A 24,882-nucleotide genomic window follows, 5' to 3' on the forward strand; every position below is an offset into this window, starting at 1 on the left:
CTGAAACCAATGCTGGGGGCTATTATTGTGGTCACCGAGACCAATGCTGGGGGCTATTATTGTGGTCACCGAGACCAATGCTGGGGGTTATTATTGTGGTCACTGACACCAATGCTGGGGGCTATTACTGTGGTCACTGACACCATCTTTCTTCTCAGTGTGCATTGCACAAAAATGCAGCAGGATTGACATTTTCAGCCATTGAGATGTTTTCCAGTCTCTTCTTTTTGAATGGGATGCCTAAGTTTATGCAATGAACCTCATAGCAGGAAGATAGTGCTGCTACTGTGCATCCCTCTGGATGTGTACAAGCTGGCCACCTCTGCATCACCATTATTATACATAGAACTTGACAGAACAGGGAGATCAGCGGGCTCTCTTCACACACACAGTCTTCTCCTGTCACGTGATCAGTAGTAGTAATCAGGCAGTGTGAAGACGTCATCATCCTGCGCCTCGCCCATGTGTCTGTGTGTACAGGAAGACAGAGGGAGCTCAGGGAGATCAGCATGGGGGAGCCGGGCAGCCAGCAGCAGGAGAAGAAGAAGCAGCAGCCGATGTTTAATAATAGGAATGACCCGGTGAAGAACTTCGAGAAGTGGAAGAAGAAATACACCAAGAAGAAGGAGAAGTGTAAGATCACCAGGAAGCAGAACAAGAAGCCTGAATGGCAGACAGAGAGGGAGAACATCAGCCGCCTGGTGCAGCGCTACAGCGAGGTAATCTGTACGCAGGATACATCACATCACCCATCAGATTAGGGTTGTCACCTCATCCCTTTATACCAGGACACATAGTAATTACACAGGATCTGTGGCTGATTAGGTGGTAATAAGCTCCCTTGGTGCCTTATATGTATTATATCAGCCTCAGATCCTGTGTAATTATTATGTGTCCTGGTATAAAGGGATGAGGTGACAACCCTACATCAGAGCCATCCTTCCCTGAGATGGAGGGGGCTCCTCACCACCACTATTTCTGGGGCACCATCTGCCCTGACCCTTCCAAGTAAAGGAGTTCTCCACATTCAGCTTTCATTTAGTTGATAACCTGCAAGAAAACCTGACATAAGTTATTTCTTTTTTTTGGAGTGACTAAAATAAAAAAAAATGTTCTACTTACCTGTACTGTGCTACGATATTGCACAGAGCCGTATTTTACCTCCTCTTTGGAAGTCGCCCGCTGGCACTGTCTGTTCCTTCTTTCTCTGAGTGCCCCCGCTGCAAGCCCTGTGCTGAGGAGTCAACCCCTGATTCAGCCTATGTGCATCCATAGACACACGCAGCACCGCTAAGCCATGCCCCCGCTCCCTCCTCACCTATGGCTGTCCACTGTGAGATCAGAAGGAGGGGAGGGGTGCTGCAGCAGGGACACTGCCGGAGCGGTAAGATGAGTTAGGTAAGTATTTAGAGATATGGGGGGGGGGGGGGATAGGTAAAGAGAAATTTTTTTATTTATTTTTTAACCTTAAAGGAGAAGTAGAGCCAAAGCTTGTTTGGCTGTAAGTCTCCTGTGGATCACAGAAACACAGTTTGTTCTGTATTCCTGTGACCTGTTTTCAGCAGCCTGCTAAAACATATCAGTGGCCGAAACATACCTGGTGAAAATGGTGGTGATTTTACCAGGATTTTGCTGTGCTTATGGTTTGGTTTTCATGGGTCATGTGACTCAAAAAATTAACGGGGGCGTTATTGATGCATTCTTGCTGCGTTTTCAATGCACTTTTAGCGCAGCGGACCAGTGTGAAGACTCGTATATAATTTAAAGGGATATATTTTTCTTGAGCTTTTCTTGCGCTAAAAGTGCCAATAATGAGCGACAATAAATTCATATTCATTTAAATTCATAATAATGAACCAGTTTACACCCCTTCATGACCAGGCCATTTTTTGCAATACATTAACTGACAATTGCGCAGTCATGCAACACTACCCAAAAAAAATGTTGGTCCTTTATTTTCCCCACAAATAGAGATTTATTTTAGTAGTATTTGATCACCTCTGTGGTTTTCTATTTTGCGCTTAAAAAAAAACCTGACCGTTTTAATTGCTTGCCGACCGCCCCACGCAGATTTACTGTGCATAATCACGTAGAATTGCGTCTGAGCCATGCTCCCGCTGTGATGAGACACAGCAGAAGCCAGACCACAGGAGGTGCGGGCGCGATCGCCGCCGGCCTCCCACGATCTTTAGGGAAACTGACAGGAGAGCTGCCTGACTATGTAAACAAGGCATGCGGCTTTCCTGTCAGACAGGCACAGTGAGATTGTATTTATAAGCTAAGCTGAAACACTGATCTTTGTGTGCCTGTCACAGATCCCCACCCCACAGTTAGTAAGCACAATTTAGGAGCACACCCAACCCCTTGATCACCCCCAGTATTAACCCCTTCTCTGCCAGTGTCATTTATACAGTAACAGTGCATATTATTTAGCACTGGTCCCCAAAAAGTGTCACTTAAGCCCCGTACACACGTACCGATTGTCGGCCGTAAATATTCGGCCGACGACCGATCGGCCGATTGTAGGCTTGTTAGTATGATGCTTCCGACAGCCGACAGCGCATTTTCGACCGAACAGAATCTGTCGTGCAAGCATTAAAATTTTTGTTGGCTAACACCAGAATGGCCGATTGTTCGCCAGTCAGTACAGATTTCTGCCAACAGACAGCAGATTAGCAAGACTGGGCATGCTCAGAAATGAAAAAAGACAAGGAAAGTTAACCATCACATGACATCACTTCTGCAGTCGGTTGTTGTTGGCTGACAAAATTCGTGTGCAGTCTTTTGCAGTTTTCAACAGACACAACAGCCCTGGACAAAAGACAGCCGATCGTTCGGCCGACGATCGGTACGTGTGTACGAGGCTTGAGTGTCAGATTTGTCCGCAATGTCACAGTCCTGCTATAAAATCACTTTAGGCTAATATGTATCCTGCTACATATATTTGGTAAAAAAAAATCCCAATAAAAGTAAAGTGATTTGCTTAAAAGGTATAGCGTCTACAAACTATGGGATATTTTTTCTCCCTTTGTAATGGTGACAATCAGTGACTTATAGTGGGACTGCGATATTGTATCAAACATCTAACCGACACTTTGGGGACCAGTGACACTAATATAATGACCAGTGTTAAAAAATATGCACGGTCACTGTACTAATGACACTGGCTGAGAAGGGGTTAACATCAGGAGCGATCAAATGGTTAACTGTGTATCTAGGTTGTGCTTACTAAATGTGGGGGAGGTGCTTTGACTAGGAGAAGGCAAAGATCTGTGTTCCTGCTTTGCAGAAACACAGGATCAATGTCTTGTCTTCTGACAGAACGACGATCTGCCTTTTTTACATAGGCATATTATCCTTCTGCCTGTGTCCTGTGTAATTGGCAGGTGCTGGTGGTGGACATCGAGTCCGCCACTGTGCTCCTCCTGTGTATAATGACAGCGGTAGCGAGTCGCTGGCGGCGCGCGCACCCCAGACTCGGAAGTGTCAGATCACTTACTAGGTATGTGATCTGGCACAGAGCGACAGCCTTGCCGCAGTATATCTGTCGTTGGCGGTCGTTAAGTGATTAAAAAGTTGAATACAATGCAATTATATATAAAAATATATAGTTTATTTTAAAAACTGTAATTTCTGGCTAAGCACATCCTGTATTTTCGGTTTCTGCACCAATATTTCCATTCGGTGCACCTCTACCACATACCCCATTTTACCATCCATGTGAACTCCAAATTCCAGCTTAAACCTAACTAGCCTTACAAATTGTCCCCTAACCCCCCACCCCCACCCAACATCTGTGCTAAAAAATGAATGTGCTGTATATAGAATTTCTGCAAATAAAGTCACGCCGAAAAAAAAAAAAAACAGTTTTTAAATCATAATGTATAAAACAATTAATACATCTTTATATTTCACATTCCAAATAACTGGATTTTTGTCTTACCGTAAAATCCTTTTCTCTGTTAATTGACGGACACAACTTCATATCTTCTTCCTAGGATAACTCCTAGAAAGAGCAGCATAACCCAACGGCCAATGAAGATACGAAGCTGTGTCCGTCAATGAACGAAAGAGAAACCATATTTTTTTCATCGTGAAGGAAGCTCCCATTGGAGCTGAATATTGTTGCTATGTTCCATTATTGGAGCACGCTTTTTAATTTTCATTAAATATCTAAAGCTTTAATGACTCGGTCTCTCCTCAGATGTTGTTTATCGGCTTGATATCTATGTGACTCCTGAGGAAGTGAACTTTAATATTTATATCCTATATATTTTTAGCCTGCTCTGGTCACATGATCCCCTGTTTCAGCCAGTAGTGGTCGCAGGCAAGAGTGAGTGCTCAACAGCAGCTGGTAAAGCCTGGATCAGTGATGTCACCCATAGACTTGATGGCGCTCTCTGCCCTGCAGCTGCCATGGACTGACACGGCAGCCAGATCATGTGACCAGCTGAAAATAGGTGAATTTATAAATCTAAAAGTGTAAAGATCTATTAGCGCAATAAATGTACAAAAAATAAATCTGTGATAAAGCTGCAAACACTAAATTGTGATCCCACTACACAAAAAAGCAAACAAATCCAAAGTAAATGTGTTGCACTAAATCATAAATAAATACTTGTGATAATATGGTTCAACAATATAAAAAAAATGTGAAAAAAGTCCATAAATTCCACATAAGTGATGATAGTGCTAGATAAGCCCCTTAGGGTAAATATTATAAAGTCCACATGTAAAAACAAATAGTGCTGTGATCAATTCATTCCAAAAGACACCTCCGTGATTATAAGGATCCGCCACCAGATATACAAGCCTCTCACCTCAGTATCTGACCCAGGAGCCACCCAGGGTCAGAAACAGCAGTCCCCTGCAGGGGTGATATGAAGCCAGCAAAACGATATCTCAGGCGGGTCCAGGATCATGAAGCCTATAAATCCATAAAACCCGATGAATATGAGGACAGAAAACAAACTCAATCTAGTGCTCTCTGTCTATAAATCAATCAGCAAACATTTATTTGAAGAAAGGGGTACTCACAATACACACAATGGAGTCAGGCAAGGCAAACAAACAAGTCTTCAAGCGAGAGAGGAAAGGGAGTGATGTCCGCAGCATGGCTCCGCCCTCCTGTACACGTTACATCGGCACTAAGGGCTGTGACTTCTTCAGCAAGGGGTGTAGACCAACACAAAATGGACCCCTTGCTGAAGAAGTCACAGCCCTTAGCGCCGACGTAACGCGTACAGGGGGGCAGAGTGGACATCACTCCCTTTCCTCTCTCGCTTGGAGACTTGTTTGTTTGCCTTGCCCAGAAGACGGCTTTTGATGACGAAACGCGTCAGCGGCACCAGACGCAACGTCCACACGCCCCCATTCGTGGCGTCTGCATTTGCCTCCAGCTGGCAGGCAGCCTATTGAGATGGATGCAGCTGCAGTACGGACACAGCCACATGTCAGTTTGACAGCAGGAGCTGCTGTACAGCCCTGAGCGCAGTCAGTGTGTATTTATGACTATGCAGCCACTACTGCACGGCTGTCCAATTTTAACATGTAGTTACCGTCTGAACAAAGACTTTGTGTTAAAAGAAGATAACACTGAAGCTTTTCTGATTGTGTAATTTATTTTTTGTTTTTCATTTTCTTTTAGGTAAACACCAGTGAGATTAATAGATTCTCAGACTTTCCCTTGTCCAAAAAAACTATTCGTGGTGAGTACAGCTGCTGTTATGTATCTAACTGTTCTCTATAAAGTACATTTTCAGTTTAAAGAAGAGCTCTGCTCTCTGCTAAGTTCTGACAGTTGAACCAAAGCTGACATTCAGTTTTTTCTGAAGATGCTGGAGTCTCCAAACCAGACTCCAGACTCCAGACTCCAAATCTAGGAGTGTGTTAACACTGGGGGCGGTGCGCTTCCGTTGTGGTGTAAACATTCCTGCTTGCAGTATTTAAGGAACATGTTTGGAGAGTTAAAAAAAAAAACCTCACCAAAACACTCCTTCGTATGGAAATGAATGGGAACCACATCAAAAATGCAAATGCTAAGCGTTTTTGGTGCGGATTTTGAGTCATATGTTTCTTTAAAAAACGCTGCAAAAGCAAAGCAAAACTGCTTCATTAACGCATAGTCATTTTTCATGCAGTTTTCATGCAGTTTTCATGTGAACCAGTGTGAAAGTAGCCTTAGGGACTATGAATGAGGGTTCCCGGGATTTCACATTTGTTCCCATTATGAGGGGCTCTTTCTGGAGTTTGTATTCATTTTATAAATACAAAACAAGGCTTTTTTTTTTTTTTTTTTAACAAAAATGCCAAAGTTTAGCTTTAAATATGCTCAATAGCCACAAAGGATACAAGTCCACTTTGTGTGTACCTAATGCTTTGCAAACCCAAATATTGTATTGTAAAAGTAGTAGTGATCACTGTACTGAAAAAAGTCGGAGCAGAGCTGTGAGAGGGACCGAGCAGACCCTCGTCACTACAGGCTGCCTCAGGAAAACTTTAAGGGGTCGGTGTGCGGATAAAAGGCCAGTCACCCTGCCCATGGAGAGTAGCAGTCATTGGTCTTTATTACAATGTTTCTCCATAAATTGCTGCACAAATTTGGAATAATCAAAGCACACCAAGATTGAAGGACTCCCTGCAGCTCATTGCAACACAAAGGAGTTAGGGATGAGTTCGGAGAACTCCCCCCCCCCCCCCCCCCCCCCCCAGTTTATCTCTACTTAGAATTTGTAAGTTGCAATATATTGCATTTTTGTTTGTGGGTTTAGACATGTTTTAAAGAAGATGTCGCCTCAAATATTTTATTTGATGCTCCTGTCCGCCTAGCGACAAATCGTGACGCACTCTGTCCCATCTTCCTAGGTGGTGGTATTCCTCAGATACGTAGCTGACAACACTCCCTCCCCACCACATCTAGCAAGGAGATTGATATTTAGTTAGTGGTGATTCAGAGCTTTTCTCTGGGACTAAGCACTTCCCTAATGGGCCATACACACTATAAGATTTTCTGAAGACTTTTTCCTTCAGACTTACCAAAACCATATAATATGAGGTCAGACTTAAACACTTTTCATTTGTATGCAATCTGGCAAGGCCCTTGCACTACATAGAAAAGGTAAATCTGAAGGAAATCTACCAACAAAAGTTGGATAGTGTGTATCCAGCTTAAGGATCAGCACCATCACTAAGTATTCAGGGGGAGGGGGGGGGCTATCATTTCCCCTGTTACACCCCCTCTGTCTTTTTCAATTCATGGTAGGTTCAGCTAAATTCACCACCCGATATTCCAGCTTTGTTTGCTAGGACATACAGTGGGTACGGAAAGTATTCAGACCCCCTTAAATTTTTCACTCTTTTTTATATTGCAGCCATTTGCTAAAATCATTTAAGTTCATTCTTCTTCCTCATGAATGTACACATAGCACCCCATACTGACAGAAAAACACAGAATTGTTGACATTGTTGCAGATTTATTAAAAAAGAAAAACTGAAATATCACATGGTCCTAAGTATTCAGACCCTTTGCTGTGACACTCATATATTTAACTCAGGTGCTTTCCATTTCTTCTGATCATCCTTGAGATGGTTCTACACCTTCATTTGAGTCCAGCTGTGTTTGATTATACTGATTGGACTTGATTAGGAAAGCCACACACCTGTCTATATAAGACCTTCCAGATCACAATGCATGTCAGAGCAAATGAGAATCATGAGGTCAAAGGAACTGCCTGAAGAGCTCAGAGACAGAATTGTGGCAAGGCACAGATCTGGCCAAGGTTACAAAAAGATTTCTGCTGCACTTAAGGTTCCTAAGAGCACAGTGGCCTCCATAATCCTCAAATGGAAGATGTTTGGGATGACCAGAACCCTTCCTAGAGCTGGCCGTCCGGCCAAACTGAGCTATCGGGGGAGAAGAGCCTTGGTGAGAGAGGTAAAGAAGAACCCAAAGATCACTGTGGCTGAGCTCCAGAGATGCAGTCAGGAGATGGGAGAAAGTTGTAGAAAGTCAACCATCACTGCAGCCCTCCACCAGTCGGGGCTTTATGGCAGAGTGGCCCGACGGAAGCCTCTCCTCAGTGTAAGACACATGAAAGCCCGCATGGAGTTTGCTAAAAAACACCAGAAGGACTCCAAGATGGTGAGAAATAAGATTCTCTGGTCTGATGAGACCAAAATAGAACTTTTTGGCCTTAATTCTAAGTGGTATGTGTGGAGAAAACCAGGCACTGCTCATCACCTGTCCAATACAGTCCCAACAGTGAAGCATGGTGGTGGCAGCATCATACTGTGGGGGTGTTTTTCAGCTGCAGGGACAGGATGACTGGTTGCAATCGAGGGAAAGATGAATGCGGCCAAGTACAGGGATATCCTGGACAAAAACCTTCTCCAGAGTGCTCTGGACCTCAGACTGGGCCGAAGGTTTACCTTCCAACAAGACAATGACCCTAAGCACACAGCTAAAATAATGAAGGAGTGGCTTCACAACAACTCCGTGACTGTTCTTGAATGGCCCAGCCAGAGCCCTGACTTAAACCCAATTGAGCATCTCTGGAGAGACCTAAAAATGTCTGTCCACCAACGTTTACCATCCAACCTGACAGAACTGGAGAGGATCTGCAAGGAGGAATGGCAGAGGATCCCCAAATCCAGGTGTGAAAGACTTGTTGCATCTTTCCCAAAAAGACTCCTGGCTGTATTAGATCAAAAGGGGGCTTCTACTAAATACTGAGCAAAGGGTCTGAATACTTAGGACCATGTGATATTTCAGTTTTTCTTTTTTAATAAATCTGCAACAATGTCAACAATTCTGTGTTTTTCTGTCAGTATGGGGTGCTATGTGTACATTCATGAGGAAGAAGAATGAACTTAAATGATTTTAGCAAATGGCTGCAATATTACAAAGAGTGAAAAATTTAAGGGGGTCTGAATACTTTCCGTACCCACTGTAGATTGCAAAGTCACACATCATTGGTTTAGTAGGGAACAGTTGGTGGGACTGTCGAGCATCATTGGTTGCTGGGATGCATGTGAACGGGCAATACAGTGTAATGCATTTGTATGATGTGGATGGCCAGGCCACCTGCAACATAACAGCAAATGACCATGTGTGAGGGGATGCTTCATCAAACTGAAATGCTTGGGTTGCACTCTTTCAGTTATGGTTTGTTTGGCTGATCTTGTAATGGTGGATTTGCATGTAGGGGGCTGCAGTTTGCAGTGTCATGGCTAACTGATTCCCTTATGTCCATCCATGGATTCACCTTCCTTGTCCCTATTTCACCAGAGGAACAAACACGTTTTTAGTCTTAGGCATGCCTTGCCAATTCTCTGTGTGCATCACAAATGTTTTATTAAACAAAGCGATCTCTTCTAGTATGGTAAAGTCTATTAATTGCTTTCCCTTGCATCCAATAACATCTAATCTCATTTAATGTTCACAAGCAGTAGACTGGAAGTCCCACTGATTGTGGGATATATACAGTGCTTTGAAAAAGTATTCACACCCCTTGACATTTTCCACAGTTTGTCATGTTACAACCAAAAACATAAATGTATTTTTTGGGATTTTATGCGATAGACCAACACAAAGTGGTACATAATTGTGAAGTGAAAGGAAAATGATAAATGGTTTTCAAACTTTTTTTTTTTTACAAAGAAATATGTGAAAATTGTGGCATGCATTTGTATTCAGCCCCTCTGAGTCAATACTTTGTAGAACCACCTTTCACTGCAATTACAGCTGCAAGTCTTTTGGATTATGTCTCTACCAGCTTCGCACATCTAGAGAGTGACATTTTTGCCCTTTCTTCTTTGCAAAATATCTGAAGCTAAGTCAGATTGGATGATGTGCGTCTGCGAACAGCAATTTTCAAGTCTTGCCACATTCTCAATTGGATTTAGGTCTGGGCTTTGACTGGGCCATTCGAACACGGGAATATGCTTTGATCTGACCATTGCATTGTAGCCCTGAATGTTTAGGTCGTTGTCCTGCTGGAAGGTGAACCTCTGCCCCCTTCTCCAGTCTTTTGCAGACGCTAACAATTATTCTTCTAAGATTGCTCTGTATTAGGCACCATCCATCTTCCCATCAACTCTGACCAGCTTTCCTGTCCCTGCTGAAGATAAGCATCCCCACAACATGATGCTGCCACCACCATGTTACACCGTGGGGATTTTGTGTTCAGGGTGATGTGCAGTGTTAGTTTTCTGCCCCACATTGCTATTGGCTTTTTAGGCCAAAAAGTTCAATTTTGGTCTCATCTGACCAAAGCACCTTCTTCCACATGTTTGCTGTGTTCCCCACATGGCTTCTCACAAACTGCAAATGGGACTTCTTATGGCTTTCTTTCAACAATGGCTTTTTTCTTGCCACTCTTCCATTAAGGCCAGATTTGTGGAGGGCACGACTAATAGTTGTCCTGTGGACAGATTCTCCCACCTGAGCTGTGGATCTCTACAGCTCCTCCAGAGTTACCATGGGCCTCTTGGCTGCTTCTCTGATTAATTCTCTCCTTGTCATTTTGGGTGGACAGCCATGTCTTGGTAGGTTTGCAGTTGTGCCATACTCTTTCCATTTTCAGGTTATGGATTGAAAAGTGCTACGTGAGATGTTCAAAGCTTGGGATATCTTTTCATAACCTCACCCTGCTTTAACCTTCTCCACAGCATTATCCCTGACCTGTCTGGTGTGGTCCTTGGCCTTTATGATGCTGTTTGTTCACTAAGGTTCTCTAACAAACCTCTGAGGGCTTCACAGAACAGCTGCATTTATACTGAGAATAAATTACACACAGGTGGACTCTATTTACTAGTTAGGGAACTTCTGAAGGCGATTGGTTCCACTAGATTTTAGTTAGGCGTATCAGAGTAAAGGGGGTGAACACAAATGCACGCAACACTTTTCAGATAATTATTTGTAAAAGATTTTGAAAAACAATTATGTGCCACTTTGTGTTGGTCTATCGCATAAAATCACAATAAATTATTTTAAGTTTTTGGTTGTAACATGACAAAATGTGGTAAATTTCAAGGGGTATGAATACTTTTTCAAGGCACTGTTGTTTTTTTTTTTTTTTCCCTGGAGGTGTCTTTAGCCTATAGACAGAGGTCATGCATTAACCTGTGCAGTGCCATGTGGCATGCTGTATAATTCAAAGAAACAAACATCTGACACTTGAATGTGAGGATTTTTTCTACTAAAGACCGTCAGTACAGACCAACAAATGACACCATGAATCTACATGGTCATTGCACATCTTAGGTGAAAGGCAAGTAGGTAGATTTATAATGCCTTTAAGGTGGGCTTCAAGTTGGGGTATGCGTCCCCCAATAGTTTTTCTACTTCTAGTGGTCAGGAAAATCATCAGATACCAAGCAGAAGTAATTTTGATAGCCGGACATGGATCGGTCTTCCAATTCTTAACTCTTCCCTTGATGGCTCGGAGGCTGAGAGAAGGATTCTTGAGAAAAGAGGATGTTCGGGAAAGTGTTATTAACACCTTTCTCAAGCTGTAGAGCGAATACCAGGAAACTATACACTAAAACAGGGATAGGCAATCTTAAAAAGGTGGGGGGCTACCTGAACAACATGGGAGAAGTCAAAGATTAAGGCCCCGTTCACATAGGGGCGATCCGACTCGGGGGGGCGACCTCCGAGGTCGCGGTGCGAGCAGCGCGCCACGACCTCGGAGCGGCCGCCACGGACTTCATAACATTGAAGTCTATGGCAGTCGCCTCCGGGTCGCCCCAAAGAAGCTCCGGACCCTTTTTCTAAGTCGGAGCGACTTGTGTCGCTCCTATTAGAACGGGTCCGCAGCTTCCCTATGGAAGGCGGCCTACGGCGACCTGTGAGGCCTTAGTGTGAACGGGACTTACAGGCACAGTGTCAACTCCTCACACCTGATTTAAATCTCTAATTGCGATACTACTGTGCTACAATCGCGTGCATTGCACTGCAATCATGGGTTTAAATCAGGTGGTGAGAAGGCAACAAATCACTCACTCACCACCTGTCAAACACACTTGGCTTACTTTTTAGAGTAACAGCAGTGCCTGCTGCACTTATGAGTGAGTCCTTGAATTCGGCAGTAGCACACTTAGGGCTCGTTCACACATAAAGTTGGGGGAGTAAAACCCTGCCGTTGAGTCACAGATTTACCGCCTCCAATCCCTACCCCCTTTAGTTGCCGAGGCTGCAGCCAAAAGTGTACACACACCGCAGCAGTCATTAAACCCCTTGTTGCTTTTGGTGGGTGCCACCTCCTGCCAAACTCGACCCATTCAAATAAATGGGGCCACTCTGCAAGCACCCTGCAACTGCATGCTTCTGCGGGCTCCAAGGGGTTAAAGCAGATGGTGAGAAAGCGACACAATACTGCCTGCTTTAACCCCTTGTTTGTTGTACTGCGTAAGGTTGCAGGGCATTTACAGAGCAGCTTCATTCACTTCAGTTACTCGTTCAGTTTATTCAGTTACTCTAGGTCGCTGGCCAAATCGGGAACAAAAGAAAGCCGGTGCTTTTGTAGGAAGAAGTCTCCAAAACTGTGGCTTGGTCCTCAGGCCATGCTTTCGGGAAGTGCTACAGTTTGGAAATGTCCAACCAGAACTTGTCCTTTGGAAGGACCCCCCAAGGTTTGTTTACTTGTTTATCCTCACAGGTAGCTGTCCCAGAAGAGGAGTTGGGAAGACCATGGTTACACTTACCCTAACGGTATTTCCGAGAATCTTCCAGGACAGCGTTCATATTCCCACCCAGAGGTTTTTGGTTTAACGTGATGGGGTTTGTTGCATTTTTACATAAAACAAAAAACCCCTCATGTACATTGGTGGAGATTTTTTTACTTACAACAACTGAGGGGGAGGGGGAGGGACTTTTTGTTCTCTTTCTGGTTTGGTTTTTGATGGAGAAGCCAATCTGGAAGATTCTTGATAATACGGTTACTGGGAAGTGTAACCATGTCTGAATTTTAATGAAAGTTGTTTTTAAAGCAAAATTTTCACATAGCTATAAAATGTTTTTTGCATTTTAAATGAAAGATTTTGATTTTAAACCTTCAGCAAAACTTTTTTTTATCTGATTGGTGATGTGACAAGCAGAGACTTTTAAGGCCGGGTTAACATATGTGCGGCCGCGGGTTCGTGGCGTGTCTGTCCACCGGTTCAGGTGCTATTCAGGCCTGAATTTTTGCCTGAACACGCCCAGGATCCATTTTCAATCCGGACACTGCCGCCCTGTACAGGTGTGACTGGCTCTATTGAGACCCGGTCACACTCGAATGTCATGCATATTGGATGCGGGGAAGCCGGCATCCATTCGCATATGTGTGAGCCCAGCCTTACAGAAACTAGAGCTCTTTATATTCTGGCAGCATTCACAACTCAGAGGAAGGCGACTATGACAGTTCAGTTTTGTTGCCTGGGATATAGTTTACGTAAAGGATGTAAGCATTTTATAAAGTAATGAACAAACGTATTGTGTTCCCTCCCTTTAGGTTTGGTTGAGGCTCAATACCGGTTACCTACTGAGATCCAGAAACAGACGATCGGATTGGCCTTACAAGGGAAGGACGTTCTTGGAGCTGCTAAAACCGGGTCTGGAAAAACCCTGGCTTTTCTTATTCCTGTAAGCTATTTTACTGCTTCTTTATGTGCTTTTTATTGTTGCTTTTTTAAAGCTGACCTTCCACCTCACTGGCAAGGTGCGCTTATTTAAAGTGCCTCTCTTCCATCCCTAAAATGCTGTATAAAAGTACCTGTGCGGGGAAGTTATTTAACCACTTCACCTCCGGAAAGGTTTGCCCCCCCCCCCCCCCTCCTGACCAGGCCATTTTTTGCGATACGGCACTGCGTTGCTGGACCTGACAATTGCGCTGTACCCAAAGAAAATCAATTTTTTTTCCCCACAAATAGAGCTTTCTTTTGGTGGTATTTGATCACCTCTGGGGGTTTTGTTTTTGCGCTATAAACAAAAAAAGAACCACGATTTTGGAAAAAAAAAAAAAACAATATTGTTTACTTTCTGCTATAAAACATATCCAATAAAAAAATTTAAAAATTATAATTTTTTTATCAATTTAGGCCAATATGTATTCTGCTACATATTTTTGGTAAAAAAAATCCTAATAAGTGTATATTGGTTGGTTTGCGCGTTATAGCGTCTACAAACTATGAGATACATTTATGGACTTTTTATTTTTAAATTGTTTTTATTAGTAATGGCGGCGATCAGCCATTTTTAGCGGGACTGTAACATTGCGGCAGACAAATCTGACACTAAGTGACCCTTTTTGGAGACCAATGACACCAATACAGTGATCAGCATTAAAACAATGCACTATTACTGTATAAATGACACTAGCAGGGAAGGGACGATCAAGGGGTTAAGTGTGCTCCTAGGGAGTGCTTTCTGGCTGGGAGGGGAGTGGATGCACTGGAGAAAAAGAGAGAACTGTGTTTCAGCTTAGCTGAAACACAAGATCTCTCTTTTACTCTGACAGAACAATGGTCTGCCTAGTTTGCATGGGCAGACCGCAATTCTGGTATTACTCTGAACAATGGGTGGGTCCCGCTGATTGCCTCCCGCTGTGTCCAATTACAGCAGGGCGTGCGCCCCCTGCATCACCTACTCAAAATCACATACACGTATGTGATTTTGCGCAGTTAGGCCACCCTGCCGCAGTAGATAAATGCGGTGGTTGGTCTGGAACTGGTTAATATACTCACCTTCTCTTCTACTAGTGCAGGAGATGATTTCATTCTTCTGCCGAAAAGATCCCTGGGAATGCTGAGTAGCCCAAATCTTGTGAGAGGACTCTGCAACACAGTGCTCAAACATATTATCCCACAAGATTTGGGCTAGGAAGTGGGCAGGCGTGGCGGTAATGTCATGCTCAACACCTTGCCCAATCAGAGAATGCTTTGAGAAAATGCAAAGTGTTTCCTGAAAGTCTCCCATGCCAAGTAAGTGACCTTCTGTGTTCAGTAAGCAGCACAGAAGCTGATTGGCTTAGGACTAGGAAGCTAATGGAGATCACTGTAGTAGCGGTGCCTACTACAGGGATTTCCAGCCTCCCAGGGAATCTGGCAGGCATGGATACTTACACTGGTCCAAGCTGAACCAAAGTTACCATGCAGAAATATCCATACCTGAAATTCAGCTTTGAATTTGCTTCTCATGTACATCTGGAAAGCCTCCAAAGTAGGGCGCTCAGTTGTTTAGTTTCTCATTTTTTGCTCCAGTGTAAAGCCTTTGTCTTTCTTCCTGGATGTATCACAATGCAACAGAATGTCTCTGTTTTGGCCATGTTGAGCTTTTCAGAATATGTACCCTGAGAGGCCAGGTGAAAGGTTTGGTAAAATGACAAGGTACATACAAGTGCCTTCCTGATAAGGTTAGTGTGATAACGGGGCCTGATTTATTGGAGCCTTGTGTTTTGTTTACTCAGCAACAAGATTCAATCTTGCATTCATTAGCTGTTTTTTCAGACCAGATTTGAGTCTGGTTGGTTGGTCAAATGGAACACAGACAGGGTCTTGTTTATCAAATTGTGATTCATATGAACTGACTGTTTTGCAGCTAAGCATATTCTAACCTACAATGAAAAATTACAGATAAAGAATCATCTTCATATTATATTGATATACCGTGCATCCGGAAAGTATTCACAGTGCCTCACTTTTTCCACATTTTGTTATGTTACAGCAGTATTCCAAAATGAATTAAATTATTTTCCTCAAAATTTTACAAACAATACACCATAATGACAATGTGAAAGAAGTTTGTTTGAAATATTTCCAAATTTATTAAAAATAAAAAAATGAAAAAATCACATGTACTTAAGTATTCACAGCCTTTGCCGTGACATTTAAATTGAGCTCAGACGCAGCCTGTTTCCACTGATCATTCTTGAAATGTTTCTTCAACTTGATTGGAGTCCATCTGTGGTAAATTCAGTTGATTGGACATGATTTGGAAAGGCATACACCTGTGTATATATAAGGTCCCACAGTTAACAGTGCATTTCAGAGCCCAAACCAAGCCATGAAGTTCAAGTAATTGTCTGTAGACCTCCAAGACAGGATTGTATCAAGACCCAGAAACTGGGGAAGAGTACAGAAAAATGTCTGCAGCACTGAAGGTCCCAATGAGCACAGTGGCCTCCATCATCCATAAATGGAAGAAGTTTGGAACCACCAGGACTCTTCCTAGAGCGTGGTGCCTGGCCAAACTGAATAATCATGGGAGAAGAGCCTTAGTTAGGGAGTAGACCAAGTACCTGATGGTCACTCTGACAGAGCTCCATCGTTTCTCTGTGCAGAGAGGAGAAACTTCCAGAACAATCTGGGGAAGGGTACAGAAAAATGTCTGCAGCATTGAAGGTCCCAATGAGCACAGCACCTCCATCATTCGTAAATGGTAGTTCGGAACCTCCAGGACTCTTCCTAGAGCGGGCTGCTCGGCCAAACTGAGCGACCAAAGGAGAAGGGCCTTAGTCAGGGAGGTGACCAAGAACTCGACAGAGCTCCAGCGTTTCTCTGTGGAGGGAGGAGAACCTTCCAGAAGAACAATCATCTCTGGAGCACTCCACCAATCAGGCCTGTATGGTAGAGTGGCCAGACGGAAGCCACTCCTCGGTAAAAGGCACATGACCGCCCACCTGGAATTTACCAAAAGGCACCTGAAGGACTCTGACCATGAGAAACAAAATTCTCTGATTTGATGAAACAAAGATTTAACTCTTTGACCTGAATGTCTTGAGCAGTCCTGGTACTACTCATCACCTGCCCATCAGTTTTTTAGCGGCAGGAACCGGGATCGAGGGAAAGATGAATGCAGCAATGTACAGAGACATCCTTGATGAAAACCTGCTCCAGAGCACTCTGGACCTCGGACTGGGGCGAAGGTTCATCTTCCAAAAGGTCAACGACCCTAAGTGCACAGCCAACATAAAGGAGTGGCTATGGGACAACTCTGTGAATGTCCTTGAGTGGCCCAGCCAGAGCCCAGACTTGACCCCGATTGAACATCTCTGGAGAGATCTGAAAATGGCTGTGCACCAACGCTCCCCATCAAACCTGATGGAGCTTGAGAGGTCCTGCAAAGATGAATGGGAGAAACTGTCCAAAAATAGGTGTGCCAAGCTTGTAGCCTCATACTCAAAAATACTTGAGGCTGTAATTGGTGCCAAAGGTGCTTCAACAAAGTATTGCGCAAAGGCTGTGAATACTTATGTACTTGGGATTTTTTTTTAAATCTTTGCAAATTTATTAAAAATAAACATCTTTAACATTGTCATTATGGGGTATTGTTTGTAGAATGTAGAGAAAAATAATGAATTGAATCCATTTTGGAATAAGGCTGTTAGATAAGAAAATGTGGAAAAAGTGAAGCGCTGTGCTAAAAGGGTTCCTAGTTCACCAGCGCTTGGCGCAAAGAGTTTAACACATTTCTCATCTGTATCTTGCAGGCTCTGGAATGTTTGTACCGGCAGCAGTGGACATCGGATGATGGGCTTGGCATCTTGATCATCTCTCCCACCAGAGAGTTGGCTTATCAGACATTTGAGGTTCTACGAAAAGTGGGCCGGAACCATGAATTCTCTGCTGGGCTCATCATTGGAGGAAAGGTGTGTGAGATTGGTTGTTATGCTGAAAGTTGTGCTGCTGATTCAGTTATAGTGTTCTGATAACAAGCCCATTTTTTGCCAGTCATTCCATGTCTTGTCTTGCATTTTTACTTCCTATGCAGTCATCCTCGGCTTGTCCTTACACACATAGTTGTACTTAATGTGGACCTAGACCTCCAGCATCCTTCATACATTGTAAAAAAAATGACAGCACTTACAGTAGGTGTTTTACACTTGGGTTTAAATTGGATCCAGTGGCGGCACAAATATCTTCCCACAGACCGCCCACTGCTGCGGAGAACAACTGCCTTCTGTGTCTCTTTGGTAGCAGTCTGACAGTCCTGTGCTGAGTCAGAACTAGCACTCTTCTGTAAGCAGGCTCCCTGATGATTGCACAGTTTTAGCACTAATTCAGCTGGGGCACAATGCATTTAATATTAAACTTCAACTGGGCTTTAATGTAGATAAATATGAAATTGATGCTGTCTGGAAACACATTGGGGATTTTCTAAATTTAAAATCTGGGAACCTTGGATTTCATATGCTTCTACTTTGGGGGCTACTATTCTTTTGCCTTGTGAAATGCAGCTTCAGATGATGAACATTTTTCATATAGTTATATATTTCTTATACTGGGAAAATGATTATTCCTGTTTATCAGGAGTGTTCTTTTAATTTGTATATGTTCTGTTTTCTACTCTCTATGTAGAATAAAGCTGGCAATACACTAGAAGAATTCTGTTTGAAAATTTACTAACTTCTGGACCATTTATTCAAATGTAATTTTTAATCGTCAGAGGGGGCAGTTTTGTCATTCATTTTCAACTGCAGTGATGAGGAAATTTGAAGGAGCAGGATGGAAGTTTTTGTTTGAATAAACACTGAATGTGGCTTTTGTTCAGAAAGTTACATTTATTCCACAATCGAATGTTTACGGCAAATAAAATTAAGTACTTTCAAATGCCATTTAAATGTACTGTGAGAATACTCTTACGAATGTTCATACAAACACTTGTTGGAAAATATACTAGTGTACGGCCATCTTTAGGCTTGTTTCGACTTCTTTTTGTTGAACAAGTTTATGCTAGAGTAAAAAATATAAAGTTCTGAGCTTTTATACCAAGATTTTGCTGTAGTACTCCACTCCATCAAACCGCCTTCTGTCAGTCATTTGGTGAACTTGTTCTTTTGATGTTGGGACAGAATTCTTGAATACGTCCATTGCAGGCTTTAAGGGTGCATTCACACCTTCGAATGCACCCTGCCTGGGATTTATATGAGATGAGATTCCTTGCGGGGGGGGGGGGGGGTTCCCACAATTAGCTGTGAGAAGGGAACAGCCCCATTGACAGCCATGGGAGGCTTCCAGCTCTCGCAGCTAATCAAGCCCACTCACAGGTAATCTTTTAAGCAGCGATCACTTGCATGCGATCGCTGCATGAGTGATTACATGCAAGTGGGTGCAATTAGCTGCAGTAGCCAGCAGCCTCCCATTGCTTTCAATGGGTTTGCCTACTTGCAGCGAATTGTGGTAACCCCGCAGGGGTTTTCGCATCTATTCACAGGCAGTGTGCATTCCCAGGTGTGAGCGTTTGGCTCTGACAAAGTGCTCTGTAGCAGGAAATGCCTTGTCATGGCAACCAGTCAAGCCTGCTGTCCATCTACATTCTCCTGTGGATTCCTCCCAGTGGTTTCCAGTTCCCACAACTTGACTACTGTTGTGCTGCGCTGGCTTGAACTGTCCATGCCCTGGGGCCTTCCATTGGAACTCCATCCATTTCCATCCACTCCCTATGCCTGTATGTGAAATCTTTTCTTCTATTCAAGCTGCAGCATAATGGTACCCATATGACAGTCTGCCATACTGTATCTGATGTAACTATCACCATGGATTCAGTAACTTTGTTTTTAATAAATGTTCCTTTACTTGCATCCAGTCGGGAGCCATGACTGTGGACATTTTATGGTACAAATTGGCCCTTTCCTCTGTGATTTTTGGTTTCTTTTAATTGTGGCTCACTTTTTTAAGTGACTTCCTACAGCAGCTGTGGTTCACATGAACAATTGGTGAAAATCCTGTTAGAGACTTAGGGCTCTTTCACACGGGCGTTCCGTATGTCCGTTTTTCATCCCATCCGTTTGCGGATGAAAAACGGACATAATGTATCTCTATGTAAATACGGATGTCATCGGATGATCATCCTCTGACATCCGTTTTTTGTCAGTTCAGTTCAGTTCAGTTTTTTTGAACGGAGGAGAACCCTATTTTTTCTTCCTTTCAAAAAACGGAACTGAAGCAAAAACGGATGTCAGTGGTGTCATCCGCAGACATCCGTATTTACATAGACATGCATTATGTCAGTTTTTCATCCGCAAACGGATGGGATGAAAAACGGACATACGGACCGGATGACACAAGTGTCATCCGTGTCCGTTACAAAAAAAAAAAAAAAGGACCTGATCGGGCAAAAAAAAAGGAACGCCCGTGTGAAAGAGCCCTAAGTGTAAAAAATGTTAAAATCCTTGCAATGTACATTGATCACCCAGAAGGGAATTGATTTTTTTTTCTTAAAGAGAAGTAAACTCTTCCTATTTTTTTTTTTTTTTTTTTTTTTTTTTTTAGTTTTTATTTCTTCCCTGCAAATTAAATGCATAATGTGCTAGTATGCATCGCATACTAGCGCATTATGTTACACTTACCTCCAAACGAAGCCCTCGTCGTCCCCGCTGGAGGCCGCATCCATCTTCAGCTATCTTCATTCCTGGTCTGCGTACTCCGGGTATGCTACTGGCCGGGAGCTGCCAGGCACAGCACAGGGCTCTGAAGAAATGGCACGGGCAACCGTTTCTTAAGAGTGCATGCGCCGATGACGTCATTGGCTGCATGAAATGTAAATATCTCCTAAACGGTGCATGTTTAGGAGATATTTACAGTACCTATAGGTAAGCCTTATAAAAAGGCTTACCTATAGGTGAAAGTTATAAGAGTGGGCTTACAACCACTTTAATAGAAGCGGAGTTACTCTTAAAAGCATATCTAAACTGTAACACATTACAAATTACCAGTCGTTAATTATGTTCACTGACTTTTTTTTTGTAATCCTGAAAATAACATACTTCCTGTCCCGGTTTATGCCTTCACTGTATCTTTGGAAAGAACCAGAATTGCCAACAAGGCTTGATTATTAAATATGTCTGCCTTTGTTCATCTCCAGTACATTGTGGCTAATAGGACTGGTGGTTATTTAAAAAGAAAAAAAAAACTGTACTCTTGTTTAGCATTTCTAAGGACACTGCATTTCTGTCAAAATCAACAAGTATACTTGCTGAAAATGTTCTTAACATGAAAGAATCAAATTTATACAGCTACCACATCTGTGGACAGGTAAGCAAGTTTTCCCATTTTGTTCTTACATTTAGTTATTTTATTTCTTTTGCTTGGCATACACCATTTTGAATGCATTTGTTTAACTTTCAGTTGTATAGGCACCGAGCCATTGGAACAGTTGAAGTGTGTTGATTGCAGGTTTGAGAGCTGATATTCTACATTTTCCCTTTGCTCTGTTGCAGGATCTGAAGCAAGAATCAGCCCGCATCCATCGCACAAACATTCTCATCTGTACCCCTGGTCGTCTCTTACAACACATGGATGAAACAACATTCTTCCATGCCAGCAATCTGCAGATGCTCGGTGAGTTTCTGGCTGTGGGGAAGTAAAAGCTTTTATTATTGATAGTAATTTACATCATCCTTTCCTTGCGTGTTCTGCTTTCTTTATCTTTCAATCTTTAAAATTTAAAGTTATCCTTCCCCTTGTGTAATCATTCCTCCCTAAGAATAAATAAATCCTCTTCTTTGCCCATCTGACATCACAGAGACTGCAGAGATCTTCACTATGTGGGATGGGGGGAGATCACTGGCAACAATGCTGATGACTCTCTTCTTGAGTAGGAATAACATCACATCCCTGTAGTCCAAGGGGCTTTGGTGGCTGCACAGGGTGACAGAGCTGCAGTGAATTCACTGTGGGGCCGTGAAGAGTTATAACCCTGTGGGAGACGGTCTTTGCACTGGTAGGATGACCATGTATTAAAACTTTAGAGGGGAGAGCTAAAGAGTGGTTGTAAAGGCAAAAGTTTTTTTTTTTTTTTTTTTTTATCTTAATGCATTCTATGCATTAAGATGAAAAGTCTTCTGTGTGCAGCAGCCCCCCTATTACTTACCTGAGCCCTCTCTCAGTCCAGCGATGGCCACGAGTCCCTCGGCCGTCCGGACTCCTTCTCCTGATTGACAGAGACACAGCAAAGTCAGTTAGCTAATGAGGAGAGAGAGGGGGTGGGTCCGAACCATGGCTCCGTATCTGAATAGATACACAGAGCTGCGGCTCGGCTCGGGTGCCCCCATAGCAAACTGCTTGCTGTGGGGGCACTCAACTGGAGGCAGGAGCCAGGATTACCAAAGAGGGACCGGAGAAGAGGAGGATCTGGGCTGCTCTGTGCAAAACCAACTGCACAGAGTAGGTAAGTATAAGGCTTCATGTACACGGGACGACGTTGAATGCTTTTTTTTTTTAGGACGTTTAAAACGTCCGTTGTGTCGCGTTTGCACCCGCGTTTAGCAGGCGTTTCCTTTTAAAACCGTTCCTAGAGTTCAAAAAAATCATTCCCCTTTAAAATGGAAAAACGCGAGCGCTAAACGCGGGTGGTCGCGTTCGGCTACGTTCGGTCGCTTTCTTGCGTTTGAAACGCCGGGAAACACACGTTCGAACGCAAATAATTGCTTTCCAAAAAACGTCCCTGAACTCAACTGCCTAAGATAACATAGAGGTGGGTTCAGGGGCTTCTGAAAAAAATGCCCAAATGCCCCTAAACGGCCGTTTACAATTTGCAGTGTATATGGACCCTAACTTGCTTGTTCTTTTTATAGAACAAAAAATTAGACTTTAAATGATGCATTACTGTTTCAAAAAATATGTATTCTTTTTGGTAGCTATGTGGTTTGAGCATGTTCAGCCGTGCTTACAACTGTGCTAACCTTTGTCAATGCTACCGGCCTGCTTGGTCCGCTTGTAAATGTGGAGAAATCTAAAAAAAAAGTGCATATGAAATAGAAGGTAATTCTTAAACTAAATAGTACTATTTATTAACGTCACGCTGTTTTCACAAAAGTATATGTTTCATCATCATGGTCTTTTTGGGAGCAAAGTCACACCAGCCTTTGATCCCATGTCCAATGTGAGGGTCTTTTTTACCCATCAGTGTCGCCTATCAGTGCAGCCTATTAGGACCTATCATTGCTGCCTCATCAGTGCACATCAATGAAAGAGATAAATTACCTGTTTGCAAAATTTTAAAACCACCTATAAAAGTTTTTTTTTTTTCAAAATTTTTTGTTAAGAAAAAAATAAAAACCCCAGTAGTGATCAAATACCACCAAAAGAAAGCTCTATTTTTTTGAAAAAAATTATCATTTGGGTTCAGTGTTGCATGACCGCGCAATTGTCATTCTAAGTGCGACAGCGCTGAAAATTGGTCTGGGCAGGAAGGGGGTTAAAGTGTCCTGTAGGTAAGTGGTTAAAACCTTCCTGTTCTGGTAAATGACTGGAAATCTTGCCAGTGAAAACTGACAACAATAAAAACCAGATGAAACCTCCTAACTTTTTTTTCTTTTTTATTCAAAAGGAACATACAAAAAAAGGTTTATCTTGCATTCCAGTTTAATATTGGTCTTGTTTCAGTGCTTGATGAAGCTGACCGGATCCTGGACATGGGTTTTGCTGATACAATGAATGCAATTGTGGAAAACCTGCCTAAGAAACGACAGACCCTCCTCTTCTCTGCGACTCAGACTAAATCTGTGAAAGACCTTGCTCGTCTCAGCTTGAAAGATCCAGAATATGTGTGGGTTCATGAGAAGGCGAAATTCAGGTGAGGGTTGGCTTCTTCTGCTCTGCAAGCCATTTACTTTTGAGAGTATGTGATAAAAAATATATGGTCTGTCATTGCCGACGTCTCCTGCTCCTGTTGCCACTGAATGTGCACATTTCGGATGTTTAGATGCTTAGTTCTTAGATATCCAGTGGCTGAAAAACTTCACTGACCATTGAATGAAGTATGTGTGCAAATGTCTTTCTGACGGTACATGCTGCATTTATTCTTGGTCAGTCAATCAGAAGGTTGAAGTCAGAGTCGAGACCGGCAATCGGCACTTTTAGAAGGGGGCCGGTGATGTGACATAGAGAAAGTAATCTATTCCTGTCTTAATGAGACATCCCATCCATCCACTGTTGGGACAAGATCCACCAGGTACAGATGCCTAACCCTAGATTGCAGACAAGGTCTACAGAACAATGTGTTTGTAATACAAAGAGAAAAGGGAAAAAACAAGGGAAGGGCTCCCCTAGTGTAAAAACGTATAAAACTTATTTTTATTACTGATTAAACGTTGCAGTATCCTTGCAACTACACTGCTGCGTCAGGCTCACCTCCCCCAGCATGCACATGCTGTGCTGTTTGTATTGTCTGCTGGTCCTGAAGGAACTGGCTGCCCTAAAGCCTGGTACACAATACTAGTTTTTTTTTTTTTGGTTCAACCTAGCTGGTTGAACGAAAAAAAACTGACAGCTCAGGTTTGAGCTGCTGTACTAACAATCCGATGTTTGTACAGTGATCTCATCTGCTGACCTATTGTGTTCTGACAAGGGAGCGGGCCTCCAGCCAGAACACTCCTGTCAGCACTTTCCACCATTGGCTGAGAGCGCCGACCGGAAGCCTTCCACAGAAGCCAGACGAATAACCGGCTTCTGTCAGACCGGCTGTCATACATACGGGCTGAATATCGGTCGGTTTCTTTTGAATCGGCTGATGACGCCCGACATTCAGGACATGTGTACTAGGCTTAACATCCAGGGGCTCCTGTGGTCTCCCCAGCCTCTTGTGTGGAGTTTTCTCAGCTCAGTCCTCATGGTCTGCTACTGGAGGAACATAATAGAACATCACACAGCAGGGATGGATGGATCAGAGGGAAACGGACAACCAGCTTTTTGTGACAGTCTTGTGTACCTCAGGGAAATGTGAGTTTAATTAATTACTTTGTTTTCTCCTTTAATAAAGACGTTTTTACACTAGGGGAGCGCTTGCTTGGTTGTTCTTTTTGGGTCAGTGATGGAAGTCTACATGTTTCACATAGGAGTTGTTATGGGACCTAATCTTGGCTCAGTTTTCTTTAAAGCGGTAGTATCCCGCTTTTTGACACT

At 43.1% G+C, this 24,882-nt stretch overlaps 1 protein-coding gene across 1 annotated transcript in view; it reads left to right on the plus strand.

Annotated features, from left to right (window-relative positions):
• The first annotated feature begins 455 nt into the window (after positions 1-455).
• Positions 456-24,882, plus strand: part of DDX10 (DEAD-box helicase 10) — a 498,989-nt gene continuing 474,562 nt past the window's right edge. The window contains exons 1-6 of the mRNA XM_082244266.1: positions 456-719; positions 5,648-5,708; positions 13,494-13,624; positions 17,469-17,627; positions 21,198-21,318; positions 23,365-23,554. Coding sequence (XP_082100392.1) covers positions 510-719; positions 5,648-5,708; positions 13,494-13,624; positions 17,469-17,627; positions 21,198-21,318; positions 23,365-23,554 — 872 coding nt within the window. The 5' untranslated portion in view covers positions 456-509. The remainder of the gene's footprint in view (positions 720-5,647; positions 5,709-13,493; positions 13,625-17,468; positions 17,628-21,197; positions 21,319-23,364; positions 23,555-24,882) is intronic.

Source organism: Pelophylax lessonae, assembly GCF_965119305.1.
Source record: "Pelophylax lessonae genome assembly, chromosome: 2".
Taxonomy (NCBI): Eukaryota; Metazoa; Chordata; class Amphibia; order Anura; family Ranidae; genus Pelophylax; species Pelophylax lessonae.